General features: G+C 42.2%; 2 protein-coding genes across 2 annotated transcripts in view; one reads left to right on the forward strand and one right to left on the reverse strand.

The window, feature by feature from the left end:
* The window catches only part of CRYBA2 (crystallin beta A2), a 268,345-nt gene that overhangs the window by 132,341 nt on the left and 108,300 nt on the right, over window positions 1-27,704 (forward strand). The gene's annotated exons all lie outside the window — the stretch shown is intronic.
* Window positions 12,328-27,508, reverse strand: FEV (FEV transcription factor, ETS family member; the record flags this gene model as incomplete). Its single annotated transcript, XM_082262282.1, has 3 exons — window positions 12,328-12,984; window positions 22,571-22,642; window positions 27,436-27,508. 3 exons carry the CDS (start codon window positions 27,506-27,508, stop codon window positions 12,449-12,451), a joined length of 681 nt encoding a protein of 226 aa, XP_082118408.1. The 3' UTR covers window positions 12,328-12,448.

Genomic DNA, 27,704 nt, shown 5'->3' on the forward strand with positions numbered 1-27,704 from the left:
GATATTATGTAAACTTCTGGAGGGGATGATAAGGGACTATATCGTAGAGTTTGCTAAAGACAACAACATCATCAGCAGTAATCAGCAGGGGTTTACAAATGGGCGTTCTTGTCAAACCAATATCTTAACATTCTACGAGGAGGTGAGCTGTGAGCTAGATAGGGGGAGACCAGTGGATGTGGTGTACCTGGATTTCGCTAAGGCGTTTCATACAGTTCCCCACAAGCGCTTAATTTATAAAATAAGGTCTGCAGGTATCGACCGCAAGGTTTGCTCTTGGATACGGAACTGGCAAAAAGGGGGAGTCCAAAGGGTGGTAATAAATAGCGCATACTCAGACTGGTCTGAGGTGGTAAGCGGTGTCCCCCAAGGCTCAGTCCTGGGACCAACCTTGTTCAATTTATTCATAAACAGCATTGAGGACGGGATCAGTAGTTCGTTATCAGTTTTTGCAGATGACACAAAATTAGTGTAGGGCGATAACTGCACAGCATGAAGCAGATATCCTACAGAACGACCTGGACAAAATAACGGAGTGGGCAACGACATGGCAAATGAGGTTTAATGTGGAGAAGTGTAAGGTTTTGCACTTGGGGACTAAAAACATAAAAGCACAATACACTTTAGGAGGGGAACCTTTGGGGGAATCAAAAATGGAGAAAGATCTGGGAGTCTTGATAGAGGATAGACTAAGCAATAGCATGCAATGTCAAGCGGCAGCTGCCAAAGCCGGCAGAATATTAGCATGCATAAAGAAAGGGATGTATTCCAGAGATAAGACTATAATCCTTGCACTTTATAAAACTCTGGTCCGACCACATCTGGAGTATTCAGTTCTGGTTGCCAGTCCTCAGGAGGGATGTGTTGGAGCTGGAGAGAGTCCAGAGAAGGGCAACTAAACTAATTAGGGGATTGGAGGACCTTAATTATGAAGAGCGTCTACAATCGCTTGATTTATTCTCCGTGGAGAAGAGACGCCTGAGAGGGGACATGATATCAATTTATAAATATCTCAATGGTGATCTCAGCATAGAAAAAAAGCTATTCAGTCGAAAGGATTGCATGAGGACTCGAGGGCATACAATGCGATTAGAGGAGAAGCGTTTTAACCTCAGGCATTGTGGGGGGTTCTTTACTGTTAGGGCTACAAGATTGTGTAATTCTCTACCACAAGAGGTGGTTTCTGCGGGAAGTATGGTGGCTTTCAAAAGACTCTTAGACGTACATCTCAAGGATCAAAACATTCAGGGGTATGAGAGATGATTACGAGCCACACACACCTACACAGGTTGAACTGGATGGACTATTGTCTTTATTCAACCTCACCTACTATGTAACTATGTACATTATTGTCCAATTCCATAAAAAATGCTTCAGTGACTCCCACCACCATTCAAAAATGTGCTCACCTCCACATTTGACCTGTCATACCAGATTAAGTTGTGCTTTCCCCTACTTTGTGGCACAAGAAATAGGTTCCTCTGCAGTCCTCCTCTTCCTCCAATGCACACTCTGGTTGTTCCCCACAATTAGGTGTATGGCCTTTTAAATGTGCGGTCCCACCACTGTATGCAAACTCATACAACAAAGAGCACCCTTATGGTGTAGTAAGGTAAATAAAGTTTTTATTAAAGTATTCAGCACTTACATTCAAATTTAAAATCACCAACTTCTGAATGACAGCAGGGCTGGAGGCATCCGCGTCCCTTTCAGTATTGGCAGCATCACCCGGCTCCACTCAACGCGTGTCGTCACGATCACGGGACTTCCTCAGGGGTCCTGAGGGAATTCTTCCTTAGAATGCAATTTTTTTGTTATAAATAGGCCACAAGGTAGGGTTGCCATCCATTCCTGTTTTGCCTTGTCTCCAGTGGCCTCGTGAAATGTGTTGAATTCAATCAACTTTGCCCTACTGATGGGAACAACTGTACATCACAGTGATTACGGTAGAAGGGCCAATAGGCGGGTCCTGGGGAATGTTGATGGTCTAGCCCAGGGTGGCCCCCAGGCCTAAAGCTGTGTAAAATCTCTGATAGCTGCCCTGCAAATTATATACTAAGGGGCCGCATGCGGCCTTTGGGCCACAGGACCCTACATTCTGCATCCCCATTGCTTCACATTCTCAATCCCCTATTAGTGAGGGATGAGGGGCAGAGAAAGTGGGGACCCAATGTTAGGAAAGTGCCCTCAGGCAGCTCCTGATGGGCCCCTTTGCTGATCTGATGGGGCCTGGGCCCAGTATAAAAGAGCTGCTTGTACCCACCTATCAGAGGCTCTGGGGTAATCCATGGTTTAATAACCCAAAAAGATTGTAATAATAGTGAATAAAACAGTATTGTATACAACTATGCAGCGCTGTGTAACTAATCCAATTGTGAAATCACAAATTTAAATAAAAAAAATAAAATGTGATGTGAAAAACTCCTAACAACCAATTAAAAAAATACTAATATCCAAAGTCTATCAATTCATAGCAACCATTGAAGTTGAGGTTTTATGAATTGATGAACTTTTGATTTTATTTCTTGTTTTTTAGTGGTTATTAGGACATTTTTTTACAGTACATTTTACCTAAATTGGAGATTTCACAATGTTTTTACTTATACAGCAGTGTATAGATTTATACAATACTATTCTATTTACTATTATTATAAAATTTATTTTTTTGCATAATCCGGCGTTCATCTCCTGCACCAAGCGCCACCACTATATAACGCCTGTATATGGGCGGAGGGGCAGAAATGTTGATAGATAGGCAATGAATGCACTAAAAACCAGACTTGTAACTGAATTCACCTTTTTTTCTTTTTTGTGGCTCAGTAAGTGTTAAAACAATAACCAACATAGGACTTAGTGCCGGTTCACACATATGTGATGTCAGACATCGCATGTGATTCACAGCGCACTGCCATGCAAATCACATGTAATGTCTGTGTGTTGCGAATTCAGCTATACAGATTGTATGGCTGAATTGGCATCGCATTCAAACCAAAGTCGCACAGGACCCTTTTGTTGGTCTGCACCAGATTCGGATCGCATGGGTGTTCACACCTATGCGATCCGATTCCTGTCTGAACTGACAGTTCGCACTGCGGTATACGAACTGATCTGGGGGTGTCGTTAACTTTTGTATTGACGCCCCCAGCAGTTCTCATATGGCAGTGTGAACTGCCTGCGAATTGAGTGCGATGCGGGAACCTGCAGTAGATTCGCAGGGTTCCTGCATTGCATTTGTGTGAATTGGCATTTAGTGTTCCTAAACAGAACCTATGTCACATAAGTGTTATTATAAAATCAACCAGCAGATGGCAGCAGAGTATAATAAAATGATCACCATAGTTCTGTATTGGCTGCGCAATGATTATCTGTTCGGTAAATAGTAACAAGAAACGGCAATAGTTGTCATCAGGATGAGAAAACATCAATCCTTTTTTTTTTTTTTGTCACCATATGAGTAAGTTCCCATCACTTTAGTTTCCTCTAGACCAGGGGTGTCAAACTCAATTTCATTGCGAGCCGCATCAGCATTATATTTGCCGTCAAAGGGCCGGTTGTATCGGTAAGACTTTATAAATGTATCTATTCTTTATCATATTAAACAATTGCCTTTGCATTTTATTATTACTGGTTTTAGTAATAACTTAGTAATTAATAAATTAACTAATTAACTAACTTAACAAAATGAATTAATTAACTTAGTAAGTAATTAACTTAGTAAAAAAGAATATAGCTGTGAAGGGAAGGTACAGATGGGCACGGAGCCCACTCACACTCCTGTAGCAGATGATGCGAGTCTGACAAGGAGGGTCGCACACTGCCAGTATCATCTACAAGAAACTTATTGGAAAACTGCTCAGACAGAACACCATGGCAGAACCATGCTCAGTCAAAGCAGCCTCCAATACAGTTTCTTGTAAACTATATCAGTGGTGTGCGACCCTCCTTGTCAACAGGCACAGAATTGAATTATTCCCCTAATAATTATAAGCATCTGTCCAAAGCAACCCCCCTCTATACATAAGATGTCAAGAGTCCCAGGCAGGGCCATCTTTCTGAATGGGCACGCTGGGCAGTTGCCCGGGGGCCCCACTTGCCCGCCCCCACGCAGGGTGGCAATTTGTCCCAATCTGATCCCCCCCAGTTTAATTTACCTGGTGGCCGGGCCCCCAGACCTGTTTGTTCCTCCGCCCGCCGCTTTAGAAAGGGTAAGCACTAACTTTTTTTTTTTGCAGAAATTTATACTGTCTTTGTATGTTCAGAAAGCCAAAAGATCTGCATGTCACTTTCATTTTGTATGCAATTGATGCCCAAATTAATAAGGATATTGTGCATTTTATTTTTTTTTGTTTTTTAAAAATTATTTATACATTTTTTTAGCCTTTTTTTTAATTATTTATTCATTTATTAATTTTTTTATAGCCTTTCGAGAGATGACGTAAAATAGATTTTTTATATCTTTTCACCGGAACCTTAGTTAATTGTAGAAGAAAGAATGCTGGATCCTCTGGGATCTCATCTTTTGTGAATTTTTGCATAATCTCTCTAACTTCTTTACAGAAATGTGTCAATTTAGGACAAGACCAAAATATGTGAAGCATTGTACCCACTTCTTCCAAACATCGCCAGCAGCGATCATAATTATTAGCTAATATTCTATGTAACTTATATGGAGTATAATACCAACTTGTCAACATTTTGAAATTTGTTTCTGGAAACTAGTACACATAGAGCACATGTGTCAAACACAAGGCCCGCGGGCCGAATGCGGCCCCCCAGGCCATTTCATGTGGCCCCCGTACCTCTCCTACAACTGCGACACCCCCCTTGTCTTTGCCCTCACCTTCTGAAGTCGGCAGTAGAGAGGACAGAACTCCTTTGCCAGATCCTGTACTCCTCTGTGCAGCTGCAGAAAGGCTCCTCTTTGCCCACAACCCCCTTCTCATCAGTTTGCAGCAGAGAGGAGGGCAGAACTCCTCCTGCAGATCCTGCACCTCTCTGTGCAGCCGCAACACCACCTTGCCTTTGCCTGCCCTGGTCTCAGCATTCAGCAGACTCTGGAGGTTGACTCCAGCCCTCCTCTGGTTCTCCTCCAGACTCTGAACTTCTTCCCAGATCCACCTGCATCTTCTTCTTGGCAGCAGCACAAGGTAAGGGGGTGCATTGTGATGTAAGGAAGGGTGGATGACTTTTGACTTCTGATGGTGGGGGGATTCTTGAAATCCCATGTAAGGGTGTAAGGGGGTGTAAGGGGGGCGTGGGGTGCTCTTGACATCTAATCCTACAGATATAACCGGCCCTTTGAGGGCAACCATAATTCTGATGCAGCCCACGATTAAATTGAGTTTGACACCCCTGTCATAGAGGATTTAAGGGCAAAACTGATCATCTGTTGTCGCTGTTCTGAGGAGAAGGCACAATTCAGTTCTCTCTCCCATTTATCAAAATAAGGCAGTTGATATTGTACCTCGGGTATATTTAACCACTTGCCGACTGCCGCAAGTACATATACTGCGGCGGTCAGCCCCTCACAGGCAAAGTGAAGTACCGGTATGTCACTAGCCTGTGAGGCTCTGGGGAGAGAGCGCGGGAGAAAGGCAGGCGGCTGATGTAAACAAGCCGCCTGTCATTCTCCCCTGTGTAGGAATGGTGATCATACGGTTCTACTATGTAGGACCTTTGATCATTGTTCCTACACCTCAAGCCACAGCCAATCACAGTTAGAATCACGCCCCTAGGGACACACACAGCCCTTCCCTCTCAAAAAAAAGTTAACCCCTTCACTACCAGTGTCATTTTACAGTAACAGTGCATAAGTATAGCACTGATTACTGCAGTAATGTCACTGGTAACCCCAAAAGTGTCAAAAATGTCAGTCAGGGGTCCGATCTGTCCGCCGCAGTGTCGCAGTCCCGCAAAAGAAATCGCAGATCGCCGCCATTACTCGTTAAAAAAAAAAACAACAAAAATGACAAAAATCTTTCCCTTTGTTAGTAAACGCAATAACTTTTGCACAAACCAATCAAAATACGCTTTTTGCAATTTTTTTTACCAAACATATGCAGCAGAAAACAAATTGGCTGAAAATGTTAAAGAATTTTGATTTTTACATTTTTTTGGGGGGAATTTCATATAAAAAAAGTGAAAAATATTGTTATTTTGCAAAATTGACGATCTTTTTTTGTTTATAGCGCATGATCAAAAAATCGCACAGGTGATCAAATACCACCAAAAGAAAGCTCTGTTTGTGGGAAAAAAAGGACGTCAAATTCGTTTAGGTACAGCATCGCACGACCGCGCAATTGTCTGTTAAAGTCACGCAGTAAAAAATCGCAAAAAAAACCCTGGTCTTTTAGCAGCCAAATCCTCCGGGGCTTAAGTGGTTAACATATGATTTTTTTTTACATATATATATATATATATATATATATATATTATATACTGTATATATATATATACTGATATGCTGTATGTATATATACATATATATATATATATATATATATATATATATATATATAAAGTACAGTAAAACAGCAGGAAAGGCCACTGGGGGGGGCAAACTAATATTAATTTATTTTATAATGAAATCAGTGTGTTTGTGTTTTTTACTTTTCAAATTTGCCGCAGGTTCCACCCCCCTGCGAGCGTCACGTCGAAGGAGACGGAAGCCGGGGCTCACAAGCATCGGGCAGAAGATCCGCCCGCCGTATTCCTGCAGCTACAGGAGGAAAAAGGAGGACAGGGATTTCTCTACATGCTGCCCCCCCCCCCCCTCCTATTCAGGTGTACAGGGGAGCTGGACAGGCCCCCTAGAGCATGGGGCCCGGTTGCAATTGCAACCCCTGTAGTTACGCCCCTGACTGACCAAAATGAGGGACAAATGAGGAGGAAAGAGGGACAGAGGGACTTTATTCCAAATCAGGGACAGTCCCTCGAAATCAGGGACAGTTGGGAGCTATGATAGAAGTTCATCTCCCTTCTTGTAAAACCTTCCCATTCTTCAGAACAGATCTTGTCAGAACCTCACTAACTAGAACCAGCAAACAAAAGACTTTACACCTTGGTATAGTGAAATATCTTTTAATGTTTACATGAGTTGAAATAAATAAAACATTCTCAAAATTGTCATTTAAATTAATTTCTACCAGAAAACCTGCCGGTTTGTGTAATAACTTAGATTATTAGGTAAACCAATAAATAGATTACAGTATACACACGCATATTACATATTTTGTGCCATCCTTGTAAATACCAGCTGTTACCGTCACATTATGAAGCCTATTAAGCTGAAATATCGGTTTTCTGTGTTTTGTTTCAACAAATGTGCACCAAAAATTTGGGGAGGCACATTTGTCAAAGCAGGAGAAATAACCCCTCTGAGACATGACTCAATTCACGGTGAAACGCCCTCATTAAAGCTAAAGTCTAATCTGCTTATATTTTGCCTGCTTGCACCTTCCTCAGTCAGCATGCTAATTACATTTTTAATAAAAATGTCTGTGTCCTGTTTTAGATCCAGTATTGTCATCTGTGCTTCTCTATGCAATGCAGGCAGATCATGGCTAGTGGGAGGGGCCAGCAGAATGCTGTACATAGCTATCATAAAACACAGCACCCTTTCTCATGACTCCTTTCAAGAGCGCTCAGCCCTGATACAAGCAGTGGGCTGGCTCCTAGGAGGAGTTATGCAAATATAAATATGTCTTGATGGATGGATGTCAGTCTGGAGGCGTGGACATTCTTAGGCAGGCTGTATTTGCATGCAAACTGCTCTAGGCAACACCAACATGTAACACTGAGCCTTCAAGATTAAAAGACCTCAATTTCAATGAATGAAAAGCTAGGGGCAGTCAGGCTGGAGAGTAAAGGGATAGATGATGCTGGACATCCCCCAGCCAGGAAATGAAGCAGGATGTAGTTGGCTTGCTGCAGCTTCTAATGTACATTGTGAGAAGCTCACAGTGTGCAATGAAATCAGAGGAAGCCATTTCATACAGGAGAGGAGCCGCTACAACTGTGCAAGACTGAAGGGAAGGCTGGAGTTCAGGTTTAAAGATAAATATAAAAGTGCTAGAATGATGAAGAGGACATGTCATATAAAAGAAGCCAATAATGAATTAGACAAATTGCCTTTAAAAATGACAAAGTAATAGGTTATCTGGAAAGGGCCCACCTGATCCCCTATCAGGGTCAGGACAAGCAATGGGTGGGAGGGGCAGCTGCCCTTTTTAGGGCCAGGAAAAGCAATGGGCGGGAGGGGCAGCTGCCCTAATCAGAGCCAGGACAAGCGATGGGCGGGAGGGTAAGCTGCCCTTATCAGGGCCAGGGCAAGTGATGGGCGGGAGGGGAAGCTGCCCTTATCAGGGCCAGGACAAGTGATGGGCGGGAGGGGAAGCTGCCCTTATCAGGGCCAGGAGAAGCAATGGGCAGGAGGGGCAGCTGCCCTTATCAGGGCCAGGACAAGCGATGGGCAGGAGGGGAAGCTCCCTTAATCAGGGCAAGGACCAGCGATGGACGGGAGGGGAAGCTGCCCTTATCAGGGCCAGGACAAGCGATGGGCGGGAGGGGAAGCTGCCCTTATTAGGGCCAGGAGAAGCAATGGGCAGGAGGGGCAGCTGCCTATACCAAGGCCAGGACAAGCGATCGGCAGGAGAGGCAGCTGCTCTTATCTGGGCCAGGAAAGCGATGGGCAGGAGAGGCAGCTGCTCTTATCAGGGCCAGGAAAAGCAATGGGCAGGAGGGGCAGCTGCTCTTATCAGGGCCAGGACAAGCGATGGGTGGGAGGGGCAGCTGCCCTTATCAGGGCCAGGACAAGCGATGGGTGGGAGGGGCAGCTGCCCTTATCAGAGCCAGGACAAGCGATGGGCAGGAGGGGCAGCTGCTCTTATCAGGGCCAGGAAAAGCGATGGGTGGGAGGGGGCAGCTGCCCTTATCAGGGCCAAGACAAGCAATGGGCGTGAAGGGCAGCTGCCCTTATCAGGGCCAGGACAAGCGATGGGCGGGAGGGACAGCTGCCCTGGGCGCAATGGTTTACTGTAGGGATGGGGGCTCCTTTCTGTTACAAGGCTGACAGGAGTAGTGACAGCGGCAGTAATTTCGCCAAGCAAGTGGCCGCTGGGCGTAGGTATCCATACATTTGCACATGATGAACCGGGGGGGGGGGGGGGGGGCACAGTTTGGCATTTTGCCCTGGGTACTGGATGACCTTGTCCCAGGACTGCCCCCTATACTCTCCTTACCTGCACTCCCTTGCCAATTCTTCCTCTTCTGCAGCTGGCAATAATACCCAGAACTTCCAGGTATTGCAGGGCATGTGACCACCTTCCCTGTTACAGAGCTCAGGTCTAGAAGCCAACCCCTGAACCTGATCACTGTCACATGACCTTGGTCTCCATCAGCGGTCACGGAGAAGGAAGCAGCAAGGGAGTGCAGGAAGGGAGAGTATAAAAGGGTTAATGGTGGAGCCCTTTCAATGACACTGTTATTTTACCCTACATGGGCAAGGTGACAATGGGGTGGATTTACTAAAGGTAAATAGACTGTGCACTTTGCAAAGTGCAGTTGTTCCACAGCTTAGTAAATGAGCAGAAGCTCTGTTGACTTCTATCATCCAATCACGTGCAAGCAAAAATGATTTTTTTTTTTATAATTTTCCTTGCATGTGATTGGTTATTCTTTGCAAAGTGAATCTTTACCTCATTTATTAATAAACACCGGGGAAACTGAAATTGCAGCGTGCACAGTCTATTTGCCTTTAGTAAATCAACCTCTGTGTCTCTTTAAAAGTCTATCAGCGTCTGGGTTAACTGTACTCATAAATTCACTCTAGGGTTGATTTACTAAAACTGGAGAGTGCAAAATCTGGTGCAGCTCTGCATGATAGCCAATCAGCTTCTAACTTCAGATTGTTCATTAAAGGGTAACTCCACTTTCATGGGGAAAAAAATAGAAAATAAAGAAAAAATAATACAGTGTATACAATTGCGACACAAATCATATTATAATTGGATGTTTTAAAAATGATCTTTCCTTTTCAATCTGCAACTGTTGTCATTTTCTGAAAATGCAATATGGCCGCCTGGAGCTGTTCTGTACACAGAATGTATGCTGACCACACCCCCAGAAACATCATTTCCTGCTTGTGTGATTGGCTCAACAATTTTCCCAGAAGTCTTCACTAAGATACAAGTCAGATTTATGGCATCCCCTGCAACATAAATGTCATTTTTAGTGAGATACTCCCAATAGGAACATGTCTAAAGGGATGCAGGTCCAGCAGATTTCCTCATTAGAGCCCTGCAGCTGCCACAGTTGATTGATAATTATGAAACCACTCCCATTAGACCCAATCAGCACAGAGGAACAAACAATGATTTCTTCAGAATAACAAAAGGTTGGAATCTGCAACAAAGTTTGTTATAATCCCTGCAATATTCAGAGATCACCCAGAGGGAAATGTTTTTTTCTCAACAAAAGTGGAGTTACACTTTAACCACTTGCCGACCAGTCACATTGACTGTACTGCGGCAAAGTGGCTTGATTCCGTCCAGCGACGTAGACCTACGTTGCTGGACTCCTCCCCTTGTGGGCGGCGCTCGCTCCCGCTGTTTTCAGTCACAGCGGGAGTCGGGCCAGGGGAGGAGCGGCGGCGATCGCCGCTGCTCTTCCCCGATCGTCGGGGAATCGAGTGTGGAGATCCGCCCGCTTGTGTAAACAGAGCGGGCGGATCTCCTAAGTGACAAACAGTGACAGATTGCAGAGTTCAGCATAGCTGAACCTGTGATCTGTCCCTTTGTCACTCAGTCACCTCCCCCCACACACGTCAGTAAGCACCAGGCATACATTAACCCCTCCCTCTCCAATAAAATTAACCCCTTCCCTGCCAGTGTCATTTTTACAGTAACAGTGCATATTTATAGCACTGATTACTGTAGTAATGTCACTGGTACCCCCAAAAGTGTCAAAAATGTCAGTCAAGGGTCCGATCTGTCCGCCGCAATGTCAAAAAAACACCAAAAATGACAGAAATCGTTCCCTTAGATAGTAAACGCAATAACTTTTGCGCAAACCAATCAAAATACGCTTATTGTGATTTTTTTTACCAAACATAGGTAGCAGAAAACAAATTGGCCAAAAATTAAAAAAAAATTTGATTTTTACATTTTTTGGGGGGGGGGGGGGAATTTCATATAAAAAATGTGAAAAATATTGTTATTTTTTCAAAATTTACACTCTTTTTTTGTTTATAGCGCAAAAAGTAAAAATCGCACAGGTGATCAAATACCACTAAAAGAAAGCTCTGTTTGTGGGGAAAAAAGGACGTAAATTTTGTTTGGGTATGGCGTCGCACGACCGCGCAATTGTCAGTTAAAGTTGCACAGCGCCGAATCGCAAAAAGTGGCCTGGACGTAAGACAGCAAAATCCTCCAGTGGTAAAGTGGTTAAGCTTTGACAAAAAAAACCTGGAAGCGGATTGGTCTCTATGCAGAGCTGCACCAGATTTTGCACTTTTTAGTTTTAGTAAATGAACCCCTCTTTGTCTATTGATGTGTAATCCCTTAGTGGGTATGCTATGCATGTATTTTATGGTTTACCTTTCAATCCTGTCTCAAATGAAGATATGATTGATGTAACATTCACAATTCATATGCTTGTTGTACAATACGTATTTTCTTCTATTACATACACAGTCTTCTGTATTTCACTACATCAAACCAGACTACTTAAAGCAGAGTTCCACCCAAAAGTGAAAGCCCTGCTTATCTGCTTCCTCCCCCCCTCTGGTACCACATTTGGCACCTTTCAGGGGGGAGGGGTAGCGGATACCTGTTAAAAACAGGTACCCACTCCCACTTCTGTGTAAGGGCACCGCGGCGACCTACGTCATTTTCGGCCCCTCCTCCTTCCCCCCGGCTGCCTTCTGGGAGACACGCACAGGTCCCAAAAGACTGCAGGACCATTCAAAAAGCACAGCATGACTCGCACATGTGCAGCAGGACACAGACTGAGAACCTGCAAGGCTTCCCTTCCCATTTCCCTTAGTAAGGATGCCAACGCCTGCACCTGAAACCGATGGGCGGGTTGTCTTCGGGTGCCGACATCGCGGGCTCCCTGCGAAGAGAAGAACGCAGGACACAACCATTGGACAGCACTATTAAGCAGGAAACACAGCCTGTGAATATGGCTGCCCTTCAGGTACATATATGATTACAAACTATACCAGGAACACATATTGAACAAATATTGATCAGATTATTTTCATGATCACATGCATTTAAAAAAATACCCAAAATGTTAATACATATACATGGCCAATCCCTGCCTCCTAATACATGTGCTTCATTGTGCTTTGGAAAAGTTACCAAATACACTTTGATGTTATCAATATTATTCTGAATTAATGCAATGTAACTGTGACACCGTATACTCCCAGTCTATACTGGTCCGGTTAATGGTAATGGGCGCTCATGTTGCCCACGCTGTTGACAGAGCCAAGATGTGTGGTGGACACAGAACCAAACCCCCCCGGAGGGGCCTGGAGGCTGTGCCCGGGATAGAGGGCCGAGGGGGTGCTTGGCCAGTAGGAGAAGCCGGCTGGGGAGACGCCAGAAGTCATCAGGTTAAGTTTCGAGAGGCCAGGGAAAGGTAAGTGTGGTAGGTTGCTTTGGAATTTGTAAAGTGACTGTTCGGTGGTGGGTGCAGATTGGCACACTTGTGCCAGGCCGTGGAAATCAAACTTGTAGGCGTATCTCTTTCCATGTACTTTGGCCATGATGTTTTTATCATAGTAATAGCGCAGGGCGCGGCTGAGCTTGTCGTAATTCATGTTGGGTTTGCTCTTCCGCTCCCCCCAACGTCTGGCAACCTCGTCTGGATCGGTCAGCTTGAATTCTCCATTGGTGCCCTCCCAGGCGATGCAGTTGGCATTGGAGTGATCGGACAGAAGCTCTAAGAGGAATTGCCACAGCTGTATCTGCCCGCTGCCTATGAGACAGAAAATATCATTAGTGCCTGGTAGATGATAAACCAGTCAAAGGGAAGATATGGCAGCTGTCTAGATGACTGCAAAATTAGTCTATTGGACAGCTTAAGCAAATAAGCTACAAGCAAAATTTAGAGTGTGTTTTTCTCCCCCAAATTTCATGCAAAATCTAGAGATTTCCACATCTTTTGTCTTTTTTGGCGAAAAGCATTGTAGTAAAAGCTGTAGCCAAGAATTGAAAGATGCTGTTGAATGTTTGGGGTGTCTGGATTCACCAAAATGTAAAAAATGAGCTCCTATGTATCTGGTACCTAACCCTTCCTATCCCTGGAGGTGCTTGTTTTTTAGGGACCAGTGAAACTGAGTATCAATATCCTTAAAATTTCAGTGGAAATCAATAGCTTTCTTATTTTATCATTTTTAAAAAATGCATTGCAGTTTTCTAAGAGTGCTATGGGCTGCCCGTTTAACCCCTTTGCTGTTTTTTTTTTTTTTACTACTAAAATGCATATATATCTTTTTTTTTTTTTTACATGAAAATGCACTATAAACCTTAAAGTGGTTGTTAAGCCACTTATATAAAATTATATAATCCCCTCTGTAACAAAACACTAAGCGATCCTGTGCCTGTGTTATAGATAAAATATGCAGATTTGTACCTAAATCAGAGCGTCTCCTGGCGCTCAGCTGACCCGTCGGCTCTGTTCTCTGCCCAGCTGACAGCTCAAGCGGGTGGGCCCGAGCACTGCCACTGACGTCGGGGGAGGAGGGAAAAAGAGGAGAGAGAGAGCCAAGCAGTCACCTGATCGCCGGGAACCACTCGTATTTAGGTACAGATTTCATATTTTTTCTATAACACTGAAACAGGGGCAGTTAGTGTTTGAATACAGAGGGGATTGGGTCATTTTAAAATAATTATGAGTGCAGCAGGAGTGGAGGGGCGGGCACTGACGGGCAGACAGGCAGGGAGAGGAGGACAGAGAGGCAGTGCAGGGCTGCTGATGACAGAGGCACATACGCTGACAACGGTTTCAGGACTCAGCAGCCATGATACACCGTGGTCAGTGTACAGGGAGGAGGGTAGAAACAGGCAGCATCAGCCAGGTTTTTTAGGTGTTACAGGGGTCCAAATGACACAGAACAGGCACTGTGCTGTAAAACCTGCTTTAAGGGAACAGGATCTTTTCTTTTTTTTTTGTTAGGGTAACAAACGCTTTAAAAATGTTTTCCAAAAGCAGAGACCCTGTAGAATAAAATTGTGTTTTTTTTCTACAATATTTAAAAAATATACATTCAGGTTAATTTTAGTGCACAATATAATTCCCAATATCTTGGTGAAATAAAAAAGATGAGGTTAGATTTATATATATATATATATATATATGTATAGATGTATACATATATATATATATATATATATATACTGTATATAGTAAATGTATAAAGTAGGCGATCAAATGATATATTCACTAAACATGAATTCACCAAACATGATTTAGATAAATACTTTGTTTATTAAATCTGTAAATCCCAAATTGTAAGATGCATATTTCTGGAGAGGAATGTGCTCTAATTAATTATATTTAGATAAAATGATTAAAGACCTTTTCCAAGGACATAAAACCAATGTGGTAAATTAGAACCATCAAGAGACACGCCCTAAAATTTTACTGAAACATTCACTGGCCGTTCACCATTTGAACATTTATCTACATCCTACTTTCTGCATTATAAGGTGTCCTTTTATGAACAGGTGAATTTTTTTCTCTGTTGGCTTCTCTACAGTTCTCCAGGGAAAATGATCACATCTGGCACCCCTTTTATGAATCGGAGAACTTCGGTTCGCCCAGGGTGATCAGAGGAGAACTGTTTTCTCGGAGATCTGTGTAGAAGTCAATGGGGCGTCTGTAATCTCGTGAGACAAAGCGAGATTACAGTAGTATGAAAATCCCTGGCGCGCTTTAACAAGCAGAGATAAATTATCACTGCTGAGTACAGGAGGTTATAAATAATAGTCCCCTTACATAAATATATATATATATACACTGAATACACACACACATACATTGTATATATATATATATATATATACACATTAAATATATATCTACATGTATGTGTGTATATATATACATGTATATATATATACATAAATATGGCAGGGGGACATGATTACTGTGTTGGGGGGTCTGAACGAGGAAGAAGGAAGTCCATAATCTTCCTTTTTCCCCCTCAGTTCTCCCCTGATTCTGTCTTCACTCCCCGCTTCACAAGCTCCAGGCTGGTGAATCTGGGAGTGTGAATTCTGACTCAGATCGCCAGTGAAGTGCAGGGATCGCAGCTTCATAGTCTGGCCATTTCTGTGTCTGTCAATGACAGATTCCTGTGTGAAGAGCTGATCAGCGGAGAACATGTTCTCCCCCGATCATTTCTGTTTCATAAACTGAGAATGATCGGAAATGAGCTGTGATCAGCAGGATCACTGCTCATCTCCGTTTCATAAAAGGACACCTTAAAATGGCGAATTATATTTTTGAATATTGTGGTGTATGGATTCACCAGAGTTTAATAAATAAACCCTTTAGTATCTGATAACTAACTCTTCCTATCTTTGATAGTGCTTGTCATTAAGTATAAGTGAAATTTCTCTGAAATTTCATTAAGAATCAGGACATTTCTGTGATTTTTTGTTATTTTGTTGAGTATTTTGGTGCCAATGGGAAAAGAGAAATTACACTTCTTATATGTTTCCTAAGGGTTAAGAAAGCTCCATTCTACTCTTCTAGACTTGTTCTTGTACCAAACAGCCTTCATTATCTTATCTTCCCCTCATTTTTTTTTTTTTTAATTCTATTTTTTTAATATTATTATTTCTTACAAAAAGAAGAAAACAATGAAAAATGGGGAAAAAAATCAAACCAAAAGTGCACAAATTAAATTTAGATACACACACAAAAAGGAAAAAACACAAATGCAAAGATAACTTAATAAAATAAATACACCCAAAAACTCAACACTTTCTTATAAGAAAAAAAACAATAGATTGCAATGTTTGGATGTGGTAAATCACCTGATTTTACAAGATGTGCCCACTCTTGAAATTAAAAAACTGGAGCCATTTTAAATACATTTTTCACTGCAATGCTTATTCTTGCATAGCCATCTCTGTATACTGTTCAAGAATCAATGTCATTTCTTTGGTTATATTACACTGGATTTATTTTAATTTATGTTACCTGTTTCTTCGCTGCTTTTACTTTTTTAAGCCCCGTACACACGTACCGATGGTCGGCTTACAAATGTTCCTCTTTTCTCCCCGGGATGTCGGTGTCTGCTGAAAAGTGCAAAGACAGCACAAGGACAGCACAAGAATTTTGTCCGCCGACTGCAGAAGTGATGTCATGTAATGGTTAACTTTCCCTGTGTTTTCTATTTTCTGAGCATGCCCAGTCTTGCAAATCTGCGGTCTGTCGGCCGAATTGTGTACTGACAGGCGAACAATCGTCCGTTCTGGTGTCGGCATACAAATATTTTCATGTTTGCACGAAAGACTTTTGTCCGCGGATTGTGCGCAGACATCTGTCGGAGGCACCATACTAACACGCGTACAATCGGCAGATCCTTCGTCCACCGACGTTTGTATGCCGACGATCGGTACGTGTGTACGGGCCTTTAGTAACAATCAGAACCCCAAAAATCTGTTGGGTAAGTCAGGGCTTAAATGTTGAGCTCTATTATGGGTTTAGGACTTCTGATTTTACATCCCTTTAGAAGCCAACTCATCTTGACAGTTAATATAAAAGTATAAATATTAAAATCTGCATTTATTTTATATATATATATATATATATATATATATATATATATACCGTGTTTCCCCTATAATAAGACCGGGTCTTATAATAATTTTAGCTACAAAAAACACACTAGTCACATATGCGAAAACAATGTCCAATTTTCATTTAACTGCTTCCCATCCGCGCTACAGCCTATATACGGCTGCAGCGCGGACTCAAATTTTCGGGAGGCCGTTTTTAAACGGCCTCCCAGTGGCACGCCCCCCGCGCGCTCCCGCGAGTGCGCAGCGGGGAGAATCTGTGTCGGCCGTGTCCCTTGGACACAGCCGATCACAGATCGTGGTGAATGGTCAATCACAGCGGCCATTCACCACGTGATCGGGCCGTCCAATGAGCGATGATCTCATATGTAAACATATGAGATCATCTCTCATCGCCGGCGCTCCTTCCTCACACGGAGCCTGCAGTGTGAGGAAGGAGGGGGAGCCTCACAGCGCCGGGGACACAGAGACATGTAATCAGGGCACTGATCACCAGTGCCCTGATTACTAAAAGGTAAAAAAACATACACAGTGCCCCCCCATCAGTGCCCACAGTGCCCGCCATCAGTGTCCCCCATCAATGCCCACAATCAGTGCCCATAGTGCTGCCAGTCAGTGCCCATCAGTGCCTGCTCATCTAGGCACTGATAAGCACTGACTGGCAGCACTATGGGCACTGAGTGTGCGCACTGATGGTGCTGCCCATCAGTGCCGCCCATCAGTGCTCATCAGTGCCACCCGTCAGTGTCCATCAGTGCCATCCGCCAGTGCCCATCAGTGCCGCCTCTCAGTGCCCATCAGTGCCACCCGTCAGTGCCGCCTCTCAGTGCCCAGCAGTGCCACCTCTCAGTGCCCAGCAGTGCCGCCTATCAGTGCTCATCAGTGCCGCCTATCAGTGCCGCCTATCAGTGCCGCCTATCAGTGCCGCCTATCAGTGCCACCTATCAATGCCGCCTATCATTGCTCATCATTGCGGCATATTAGTACCTCCTCATCAGTGCCCATAAGTGCCACCTCATCAATGCCCATAAGTGCCACCTCATCAGTGCCCATCAGTGCAGCCTATCAGTGCCCATCAGTGCCGCCTCATCAGCTCACATCAGTGAAGGAGAAAAATTTATTTTCAAAATTTACTCGCAGAAAATAAGAAAAACTTTTTTTTTTTTTTCCAAATTTTCTCTTTATTCTTTTTTTTTTGTAAAAAATAAAAAACCCAGAGATGATTACATACCACCAAAAGAAAGCTCTATTTGTGTGAAAAAAATTATAAAAATTTCAAATGGGTACTGTGTAGCATGACCGCGCAATTGTCAGTCAAAGTGTGACAGCGCTGAAAGCTGAAAATTGGCCTGGATGGGAAGGGTGTTTAAGTGCACAGTAGGCAAGTGGTTAATTAGTACAGTTTTCATCTGAAAAAAAACATTAGAGCAAGACTACGCATGCTCGGAAACTAAAACATACATTACTAAATACTTCAACACATTACATCACTTCTGAAGTTGTATTCCATCGTACGAGAATTTTCGTAAATTGAGTAACCTCTTCATTTTCTTAATGAGACTAGCACGCAACAATAAGCGGACGATCCCTCCGATAATCTGATAGTGTATACAAGGCTTTAGACAGTTGTGTCCCAACTGAATAATTTTCTCTCACCTCTTGCTCTGGTGACAACATTTTGGATTTCCCCTCCCTTTCTGTCTCAGTGACAACAGTAACCAGGATGAATAAAGAGGGTGAATCTCCCCAATGGGGACAAAAAAAGCAAAACAAATCTGACAGAGGATCGAAACCGTCCACGTTTTATTCCTAAATTGAAAAAAAAAACATGTCTCGACTTACCTCTTAAGAGCTTGTTTACATTGTATTACACTCTGAAGAGTGATCTGCAGTGGATTGCTTTTCATAGAGTATTTGACAGCACAGAACCATTGACTTCGGTACTTACAGGGGGTTTAATTCTTGCCAAACTGTGAAACAAAGCATCACAGCCTTTGCAGCTTAAGAAGGATGGTCAGGGGAGGTAAAAATGTGGCTCAGCCACTTGCTTTTAAAGCCCCCTTCCTCATCTGTAAGTGTAAACTTGCCTATTAGTTTTACAGTTTATAGGCAAGCCATTCAGTAATGTTGCACCTTTTCTTTACAGTGTTGTTTTTATATATCTTTTAGGTACAACCTTTTTCTATATCAATGACATTTGGTACTGAAGAAGCGGATGATCCGTGAAACGCGTTGACCCCCACTCAAAAGATTTAAACGTTACCTGCATCTGTTTTGTAATGCATTTTGCAATGATTATAATATCATGTTTTTAAATTGTATTAAATAAAAGATATATATATTGTTATTAATTTGTACTTTTTCACTGATTAATGTGACAATAGGAGTATATTTAAAGTCCCGCATCCAAAGTTCTCCCTAGCTCTTTCAACAATATTAGGGAGGATACCTCATTGTTACAATAGGCAACTTCGATTTACTCTATTCCACATAATTCCTTAATATATAGTTATATTTACAGTATATATATATATATATATATATATATATATATATAAAATCATTATTAGTATATTTAGATAAAGGGGAATATAATTATATATAGTTATATTTACAGTATATATATATATATATATATATATATATATATGTATATATATATATATATATATATATATATATATATATATATATATATATATATATATAATATTATTATTATTATTATTATTATTATTATTATTATCATCATTATTATTATATTCAGATAAAGGGGAATATGGGATTACAGACTGCAGTTAAACCCTATTTAAACATCCAACAGAAACAAAAACAAATTGGTCTCTACATTCCAAAGATCACTCCATCCTTAATTGTAATGCACCATACACACATGCAGATTATCTGCAGACTTTTGTCTGCAGACTTACCAAAACCATATAATATGAGGTCAAACCTAAACACTTTCAATTTGTATGCAATCCGGCAGGCCCTTGCACTACATAGAAAAGGTAAGTCTGCAGACAAAAGTCTGCAGATAATCTGCACGTGTGTATGGAGCATAAGAGTCATATGTGGTTCATACTCCTACCGCATAGACTATGACCAGGAATAAAACATGCATTCATAATTAAAAAACAAGCTATACAAGAAAGACAGAGCAGCAGGAGATCTTGTAAAAGGGGATCCCATGAGGTTTATGTCTACAAGGCATGTTTTCCTTTTTTGAATTGTAGAGATCAATTACACAGCAAAAGGGATTTGTGAGTTACAAATCATGATTGCTAAGTTCTATCCAATACCACCAACGATTTCAAGAAGATACATTATATATTATGTAGATGGGTATACTGATACTTGATGTTACAAACTATTCATTCACAGCTTCCCATATTAAGACTGTATATGTGGATTGGGACATTTGTTTTATAATGTTTTTAACCTTGCATGTCATAAATGATATGTATAGTCCATGTGCTATGTAGTTCTATGCACACACATCGCTGTTTGATCAGGGAAGGAGGGATCATTGGAATGTGGTGGCCAATATGGGGTATATCTTTCTGTTGGGTGTTAGCCAGGTCTCCCCTCCTTTATTGCAAATGTGAACAGAGATGCCACCAGTGAACTATTATGCTTATAGAAAAAAAAATCATACTGATAGCAAAGATAATTTAAAATGTATAAAAATAATTATTATTTTATTTTTTATTATTTTACTTCTTCATGCAGCTAGCTACAAGCAGCCATAAATTAAAATAATAATAATAATAATAATAATAATAATAAATCATACTGATAGCGAAGATAGTTTAAAATGTATACAAATAATTATTTTTTTATTGTTTTTTTTGTTTGTTTGTTTTTTTGTTTTTGTTTTTTACTTCTTTATGCAGCTAGCTACAAGCAGCCATAAATTAAAATAATAAGAATAAGAATAATATTAATAATAATAATTAGCAGCAACCGATGCTCGTAGCCAGTATAGACAAGGAATGGCTTAGTGCACTTGGCAGATGGGATGACAGATCACAGCTTTGTATAGCAGACAGGTAATGCAAAACACTTATATATTTTCTGCAGTTGCCAAGTAATCTGCAGTGTAAATTCAACAGGTTTAAGCCTTTTATTTATCAATTTACCGGCTGCCTAGAAGCTGGTTCGGAGTTTGCCCTCTCACTGCCATTTGCCTGGATACTACAGATAATTATTACAGATGGCTGTGCACAATAAATGTATTATAGAGCAATAAAACTAATCTAACCGATGGCGACCAGCAACAAAAAAAATAAAAAAAAAATGCTACTTTACCTAATGAGGGTCTCCTCAATTAATAGCTGCTGCTTCACGAGCAACTGAAAGAGCCCCTTTAATAAATATAATTTAGGATCCCCAAATTTTAGTCAACATAGAGTAGCTAATAAAGGTAATTGGAGGAATTTTTAGTACACAATAAACAAAGGGATACAGAAAGACAGATTGTCACAAAGTAACAGGTGATACTTTGTAGAAATAGACTCAGCACCGCTATATTGTGCTTCAGCACCAAGGACAGCGACCCGACTGGCTGACCCGACCTCCCGACCACTTCCATTCTATGGGGTTATTGCGTTATATTACATAACTGTTTTATTATAATGAGGTGGGTCATTTATACATTTGATGGGCATACTTTTATATGTTTCTAATGTATAACCTGTAGTAAATTTAAAATGAAAAATTATGTAATACACATTGCAACTGTAGCTGCTGGGAAAAAATGTTTTATCTATACCATAGATAGATAGATAGATAAATAGATAGATAGATAGATAGATAGATAGATAGATAGATAGATAGATAGATAGATAGATAGATAGATAGATAGATACATATATTTGTTTTAGTTAATAAATCATATTAAAAATAATGATTTGGCTTACAATTACCTGTAGTAAATCGAAAATTATATAAATATATATATATATATATATATATATATATATATATATATATATATATTTTTTTTTTTTTTTTTTTTTAATATGTAGTAAATTCTAAATGTAAAATGAGAGGTTATGGGATATACTTTGCAACTATAGTTGCTGGGAAAAACTTAAGAAACTATAAATACTATAAGATAGATAGATAGATATAGATAGATAGATAGATAGATAGATAGATAGATAGATAGATAGATAGATAGATAGATAGATAGATAGATAGATAGATAGATAGATAGATAGATAGATAGATAGATGGATAGACGGATAGACGGATAGATAGATAGATTTTTGTTAGCTAATAAATCACATCATAATACAAATTATTTGTTTTACCTGTAGTAAATCCAAAATGTAAAAAAATAAAAATAAAACTATTTATATATATATATATATATATATATATATATATATTTTTTTTTTTTTATATATATATATTTATATATATATATATATATATATATATATATATATATATATATATATAGAGAGAGAGAGAGAGAGAGAGAGAGAGAGAGATTTAATTTAATAAATCATATTAAAGATATTTGGCATACTTTTATTTTTCTATGGTGCTTAATATAGTCACACTACAGTACTTCTATTTATCAATATAAAACAATTATATATATATATATATATATATATATATATATATATATATATATATATATATATATATATATATAAAAATCAAAAACAATAATATTTATATCCAATGGCAAGCGGAGGACAGATCGGACAGTACAGTAGGTGGGGGGGACTCACCTTTCTGCACGCCGGCTGAGAAGGGTCTCCAGTTTGGGGTCTTCTCCTTCAGGAAAGTTTCTCCCACCGGATCTGAGATAAAGTAACAACCAACAAATAATAAAGTTTCCAGAATTCCCAGTTAGAACTAGTCACATCTTTCAGATACAGAGACAGCAAGCAGCCAATGTATGTACAATGAAGGGCTCTGCAGGCTGGTTGGTGTATCAGTACATACCAGCAGTGAATACAACAAACACAATACAAATATATTTAGCTAAAATACATACAATAGAAAGGAGAACGAATATAACAATAAAGAAATAAAGATGTCAGTTCTTCCATCGCACTCTGCCCAGTGTACCCCTGAGTTTTCCTATCTTTTTTTCTTGAGTGTAAGATCAGAGAGCTCCCCGGATCTCAATGTACTCAGGAGATACTCTGCAGTTTGGGGTGCAGGGACAGGCAGCTCCCCAGATCTCAGTGTGCTCAGAGGATACTCTGTAACTTGGGGGTGCAGGGGCAGGCAGCTCTCCGGATCTCAGCGTGCTCAGCAGATACTCTGTAGTTTGGGGTGCAGGGGAAGACAGCTCCCCGGATCTCAGTGTGCTCAGAGGGTACTCTGTAATTTGAAGGTGCAAGGACAGGCAAATCCCTGGTTCTCAGTGTGCTCAGCAGATACTCTGTAGTTTGGGGTGCAAGGGCAGGCAGCTCCCCGGATCTCAGTGTGCTCAGGAAATACTCTGTAGTTTGGGGTGCAAAGGCAGGCAGCTCCCCGGATCTCAGTGTGCTCAGGAGATACTCTGTAGTTTGGGGTGCAGGGGCAGGCAGCTCCCCAGATCTCAGTGTGCTCAGAGGATACTCTGTAATTTGAAGGTGCAAGGACAGGCAAATCCCTGGTTCTCACTGTGCTCAGCAGATACTCTGTAGTTTGGGGTGCAAGGGCAGACAGCTCCCCGGATCTCAGTGTGCTCAGGAGATACTCTGTAGTTTGGGGTGCAGGGGCAGGCAGCTCCCCGGATCTCAGTGTGCTCAGGAGATATGCTGTAGCTTGGGGGTGAAGGGGCAGGCAGCTCCCCGGATCTCAGTGTGCTCAAAGGTTACTCTGTAATTTGGGGGTGCAGGGGCAGACAACTCCCATGATCTCAGTGTGTTTATGAGATACTCCGTAGTTTGGGGGTTTAGGGGCAGACAGCTTCCCGGGTCTCAGACAGCCAGGGTCCGGCAGCTGCTCAGAGTGTCAGTCAGTTGTTGTGCTCTGGGAATAATCTGTATTTTGGGGGTGTAAGTGTAAGCTGCTCCCCACAAACAGAAGTCGGTCAACGTGCCCTGGGAAGAGTCTGTTATTTGGGGTGTCAGGGGAAGGCTGCTCCCTAAATCCCAGTCTGTGTGCTCAGGGGATCCTCTGCAATGATGGGCGTGGAGGCAAAAAGCTCCCAAAATATTAGTCAGTTTAGTTTGGGGGGAACTCTGAGCTCAGGCTGTTCCCTGGGTTCGCAACTATTGTATTTCATGGGGGGGGGGGGGGGGGCTTAGCAGTTCTGGGGAGCCGCAAAAAGCTGGGTTCTCAGTGATTGCAGTTTTGCAGGACAAGAACAGTCTTCCAAATACCAGTCTCGGTGCATTGTTGTATTTTTTTTTTTTTTGGGGGGGGGGGGTGTTCGAGTCTCAGTCAGTCACTGTGGTGTGGGGGTAACTCTAGTAGTTTGGGGGGATAAAATCAAGATGGTCCCCAGGATTCAGATAAAGTGTAGTAGAGGGATCTCTGCAGTTTTGGGGGGCAGGACAGGCTGATCCCCGGCTTCCAGTTAGTGTAAGGAGAGACGGCAGGAAACGCGTCCAGGAAAAAGGAAATCCGATTTCTGGGGAGTTATAAGACGGCGGAGAGGAGCCCGAGGACAGACAGGAGGGACACCCATAGAGGATCACTATACTGGGGGGACATCCATAGAGGGTGACTATACTTGGGACACACCCATAAAAATGACTATACTGGGGGGCACTCATAGAGGATGACTATACTGGAGGACACTCATAGAGGATGAGTGTACTGGGGGACAACCATAGAGGATGACTGTACTGGGGGGAAAGTTTATTTATAGAGACTGACTATACTGGGGGGTGCACCTATAGACGATGACTGTAATGGGAAGACACTGGGGAGGCAGAACAGAGGAAGATTTGCAAGAATGTGAGATTTGGGGTCACACTGAATAACATTAGAAGAAAGGGGGGGGGCACGGAAATAGGGACACAATACGAGAGGCTGCACATAGGAATATGAGGTCATTAGGAAAAGATTTGGGGGAGAACATTATAATATGGGGGTCCAGAGAAAAATATGATGATATGACATTAGGCTGCACATAGGAATATGAGGTCATTAGGAAAAGATTTGGGGGAGAACATTATAATATTTGGGTCCAAAGAAAAATATGATGATATGACATTTACAGGTGGTTTACATTTAGGCAAAGACATGAATAGTTAAGGGGTGACAGTAAGGGGTGTCTTGGGGCGCTAAAAGGGGTGACACTGGAGTGCCACGAGCTATTAAAAGGGGTGACAATGGAGTGTCAGAGGTTGCTGTAAGGAGTGACAGTGGGGCACAGAAACAAGTGAAGAGGGCACTGACACAGAATTCAGCGACAATGAATGATAATAGTGGGGTGACACAGAAACCAGTCCAGAACAGGATAATGATGGTACTTACTGGGTGAGGGGTGACACATACCAGAACAGGACAGAGGATTCACACACAATGGCTGAGGGTATGACAACCATACCAGAATAAAAAAGATGGGGGACACATATTGGGGTGACACAATTACAGGTCAGAAGGGTGACAAATACTGGATGAGGGGTGACACATCAAAATAAGATAGAATATGACATACATACCAGAACAGGATAGAGGGGTGACACAAATTCGGTAAGGGGGTGACAAACTTACCAGAATAGGACCGAGGGGTGACACGCATTGGGCGATGGTTGGCACACATTGGGTGAAGGGGGGTGATATCAGAACAGGATTGAGGATGACATACATTGGATGAGAGGGTGACAAACCAGAACAGGACAGAAGGGTGAACGGTTGACACATTGGGTAAGGGGTGACATACCAGAAAATAACTGAGGGGTGACAAAAACACTAAGTGAGGGGTGACACACAGAGGGGTGACGCCAGAGTAGGACTGTGGGGTTATATGCATCGGATGAGGGTCGCCACATCAGAACAGCATTGAGGGTAAGATACAGTTGATGAGAGTTGACACACCAGAACAGTATTGAGGGGTGACACTCATACCAGAAGAGCATTGATGGGTGACACACACTGGGTGAGGGGTGACACATAAAATAACTTACACTGAATGAGGGGGGAGACACACATACCAGAAAATGATTGATGGGTGACACACATTGAATGAGGGGGTGACACACATACCAGAAGAGAATTGAGGGGTGACACACATAGATGAGGGGATGGCACACATACCAGAAGAGAAATGAGGGTTGATACACATTGGATGAGGAATGTGACACACATAACAGGAGAGAATTGATGGGTGACACACATTGGATGAGGGGGTGACACACATTCCAGAAGAGAATTGATGGGTGACACGCATTGGGTGAGGGGGTGACACAAATAACAGAAGAAAATTGAGGGGTGACACACATTAGATGAGGGGGTGACACACATACCAGAAAAGGATTGATGGGTGGCACTCATTGGATGATGGGGGTGACACACATAACAGAAGAGAATTGAGGGGGGAAACACATTAAATGAGGGATGTGACATACATAACAGAAGAGAATTGAGGGGTGACACACATTGGATGAGGGGGTGACACACATTGGATGCGGGGGTGACCCACATAACAGAAGACAATTGAGGGGTGACATACATTGGATAAGGGGGTGGCACACAAAACAGAAGAGAATTGAGGGGTGACACACATTGGATAAGGGGGTGACACACATAACAGAAGAGAATTGAGGGGTGACACACATTGGATGAGGGGGTGACACACATAACAGAAGAGAATTGAGGGATGACACACATTGGATGAGGGGGTGACACACATAACAGGAGAGAATTGAGGGGTGACACACATTGGATGAGGGGGTGACACACATAACAGAAGAGAATTGAGGGGTGACACACATTGGATAAGGGGGTGACACACATAACAGAAGAGAATTGAGGGGTGACACACATTGGATGAGGGGGTGACACACATAACAGAAGAGAATTGAGGGGTGACACACATTGGATGAGGGGGTGACACACATAACAGGAGAGAATTGAGGGATGACACACATTGGATGAGGGGGTGACACACATAACAGGAGAGAATTGAGGGGTGACACACATTGGATGAGGGGGTGACACACATAACAGGAGAGAATTGAGGGGTGACACACATTGGATGAGGGGGTGACACACATAACAGGAGAGAAATGAGGGGTGACAGACACTGGGTGAGGGGGTGACACACATACCAGAACAGGATGAAGGGGTGTCATTCGTTGTTGGAAGATATAAATGAAAGATGACAGACTCCAGCTGCAAGAATAATAAAAAATGGGGGTCATAGGACCAAAATGGGGGTGATAAGGGAGTGAAGAGGGGAGATGGGGCAAAGGCAGACCAGAGCTCCAATCAGACAGAAAAAGTGTAATTTAGATTTTCTGGGGGATGCAGAAGAATCCAAGGATGAAGATGGGAAGAACTCTCTCATGTAGAGGATAAAAAAAAAATCTGAGATAGTGAAGAGTCCAAAGGGGAAGGTGGGGGTTGCAGGTCCAGGATTGCCAGTTGCTCCCACCAAAACTTTTTTTTGCCCCCCCCCCCCCATTCTATCCCCCCAATGTTCTACCTGTGAGGTACATGTTGAGCAGGAGCTGGGATGAGGCACCCTGAGCCATGTAGAGGAGCTCTGACACCCGCATGGGGTGGGCTGCCTCTCCTATTAATAATAGGACTATAACACCATTGTTATTAGATGCTGAAGGCAGAGAATGGGGAATAGATGGGAGGGAGGGGAGGACAAGGATAATATCCAGGCAACCTTCTGAGATGTGGCCCTTCCAGAAAAAAAGAAGTGCCCCCCCCCCCTCTCCTCCCCACCACCATCATTTCCTCTGT

The sequence above is a fragment of the Pelophylax lessonae genome (assembly GCF_965119305.1).
Source record: "Pelophylax lessonae genome assembly, chromosome: 6".
Lineage (NCBI taxonomy): Eukaryota > Metazoa > Chordata > Amphibia > Anura > Ranidae > Pelophylax > Pelophylax lessonae.